At 37.3% G+C, this 2,616-nt stretch overlaps 1 protein-coding gene across 1 annotated transcript; it reads left to right on the top strand.

Moving 5' to 3' along the window:
* On the top strand, positions 1–2,616 carry LOC120337489 (glutathione S-transferase 3, mitochondrial-like). Its single transcript, XM_078117298.1, has 3 exons — positions 1–219; positions 1,348–1,470; positions 2,438–2,616. Exons 1-3 carry the CDS (start codon positions 94–96, stop codon positions 2,609–2,611), a joined length of 423 nt encoding a protein of 140 aa, XP_077973424.1. The 5' UTR covers positions 1–93; the 3' UTR covers positions 2,612–2,616.

A 2,616-nucleotide genomic window follows, 5' to 3' on the forward strand; every position in this document is an offset into this window, starting at 1 on the left:
TATATGCCAGCTACCGGTACCGGTACTAAGAATAATAAGAGTAAATGTTCACTCTTCAATTTTCTGACTGACTGTTAAAATCTTAACCACAAAATGGGAGTTTCTGATTACTTGAGGCCGGAACATGGATATGCAATGTTGGTTATCATTTACACCAATCTCATGCTTGTATATCTGATGTTACAAGTTGGAAAATACCGAAAGAAAGCAAATATAAAGGTCAGTTTGTCGTACTTAGTACGGCACACTATCCAAGTTTAAAGAATTTCCCTCCATTTGGTTCAATAAAACAAACACTCCATGTGTCTCACAAACGAGGGGCGTCTGGCACGACGACAGATGCATCATATCGCGCCCTGCTTGTTTCGTTAATAATCTGAATTGATCGCGGCCGTCATGTGACCAAAATTGCTGTTGTTTGCTAAAAACTCTTTTCCTTCGGTAAATCGGATTATTTTTTCTAGAGGAATTCAATGATGGCGTTTTTAGATTGCGCTTTTTCGTAGTTTTATGCGCAGCTTCATTATACTGTATTTTTATCGATATTGAGGAACAATATTGTCCAGACGTCCCCCAAAGGAGGGGTGTGTGTTCATCAGCAAAATGATGAAACGAGACAATGTCTCTCGATCTGTAAAGTGTGCCGTACTGTATCTAGTGTTATACTTACCATAAATATAGGATTTTCACATTTATCCCAGGAATAAGTCGATGAGATGGCTTAATAGTCATATGACAAGTCATGTCCGGTTACTGTTCCATGCGGTTTACAGCATTAGGCAACCAGTTATTTGTTTCAGATGCATAGACTTGATGGCTGAGGAAGCCATAATTGACCAGCGGTTATGTGAACCTCCCTACGATATCAAGGAGCCAAGCACTCTTCTCGCACATCATTTTGGCTTCGAGATTCAAACTTTATAACCCGCAGACATAACCAGGGTATCCCGTTAGCATGATGGGACAAGAGCTGAGCCAATTTCACTGGCTGACATGTTAGTTCAGTTATTCTTGTCCATCTGTTATTACGGTAGGTCTCTTCTGAATTTCTTAATAATAATAATAATCTGAATATTGGTGAATTAAATATCAAAATCTTATCATATCCAATCATTATCGCAAACTACAACCAGTCGCAGTCCAATTTGACTATTTAATTATAGCTCTCGCCAATTTGGTGATGCCTCAATTTGAGTGGCTGACCAGTTGAGGAACCTTGTAACATACTAAATTACTAAATGAATATGCAGTGGTTATTTTGAGCGTGTGTTTAAAAGATTCAGCAATATGAACAGTAAAATCAATGTATCACTTTCATGGTTTGCTATTTCCAATTTCTTTTTACAGTATCCAGCAATGACTTCAAAGACTGATCATCTCTTCAATTGTTACCAACGAGCTCATCACAATACATTGGAATGGTTGCCAATATTTTACTCTCTTTTCGTGCCGTCAGCGATTGTTTACCCGGTTAGTAAGTAACTGCAAATTTGGGGATTAGTGTGCTTTGCTATTCTTTCTCTAAGCGTCAAAATACCAAGTATAGCTGGAATGTTTATAGCTGAATTGTTCAAAATTATGAAATATTATTGTTCAATTCATCTTGATATCAACTGAATCTGACCTTTTTAGTGTCGAAACCATGGGAAGTTTTGTTTCTAAATTAATATTTATTATCATAGTTAATTGAATATTGCTTGAATTCTGTGCTACGCATTATAGTATATGTTCGTTTCCTATATAGAAAGAATGCAGTAATTTTGCATATTATAGACCACACAAGGTTGAAATTAGCTCATTTCTTAATTCAGTGAGTCTCAAACTTTTTAAATCGCTCCCCCTTTTTTAAAATTTGTCAAGTCTCATGCCCACCCCAAAAATAACTAGCTAACAATAAGCTACAAATAACAGATAGTAAGACGAAAGTTTGTTTTATTCAAAAAACACATTAAAAATACGTGGATAGAACATAAAAATCCAAAATAATGATATGTTGAGTATCCACTGCCTTAATTGATGGTAATCAGTATAGTGACTCATGATAGATTATCCTAGCACAGGGGTGGGCAACTTCTCTAGTCGGCGGGCCAGATGTGGGAAAATGAAGTTCTCGGCGGGCCGGATTATAACATGAATAGTATTCAATATCTTAATCACATATTTATTCGCAAATGCAAGAAAGAAAATTATAAATCGCGTTTGAAGTCAAGTTTAATCTACAAAAAAATAGAGACCCAAAAACACAATGAATTTATCATAATGTACTAAAAGTGTAATAATGTAATATCATAATGTACTGATGTACAGTCAGCGGACCGGTCAAAATCTCGTCACGGACCGGACCCGGCCCGTGGGCCGTATGTTGCCCACCCCTGTCCTAGCAAGATTGAACTGCATGCTTCAAATCCAAATTAAAGATTGTTTTTAATTTATTCAGGTTTATGCTTCAATACTTGGAGCGCTTTTTGTCACTTCCCGTTTCCTGTATGCTTGGGGTTACTACACTGGTGACCCTGCAAAGAGAAACTGGGGTACCTGGGGAGAGCTTGCCGTCCTCTTCCTGCTTTTCATGGTTGGCTACATAACTCTCGGCCAGTTCGGAATTGTGTAAAAATA

Source organism: Styela clava, chromosome 10 (assembly GCF_964204865.1).
Source record: "Styela clava chromosome 10, kaStyClav1.hap1.2, whole genome shotgun sequence".
Lineage (NCBI taxonomy): Eukaryota > Metazoa > Chordata > Ascidiacea > Stolidobranchia > Styelidae > Styela > Styela clava.

Excerpts from the sequence above, each read along its gene's own strand:
- LOC120337489 (XM_078117298.1), top strand. The coding sequence starts at position 94 with ATGGGAGTTTCTGATTACTTGAGGCCGGAACATGGATATGCAATGTTG. Across the intron at positions 220-1,347 it reads GAAAGAAAGCAAATATAAAG|TATCCAGCAATGACTTCAAA; the intron begins GTCAGTTTGTCG and ends TTCTTTTTACAG. Across the intron at positions 1,471-2,437 it reads CGTCAGCGATTGTTTACCCG|GTTTATGCTTCAATACTTGG; the intron begins GTTAGTAAGTAA and ends TAATTTATTCAG.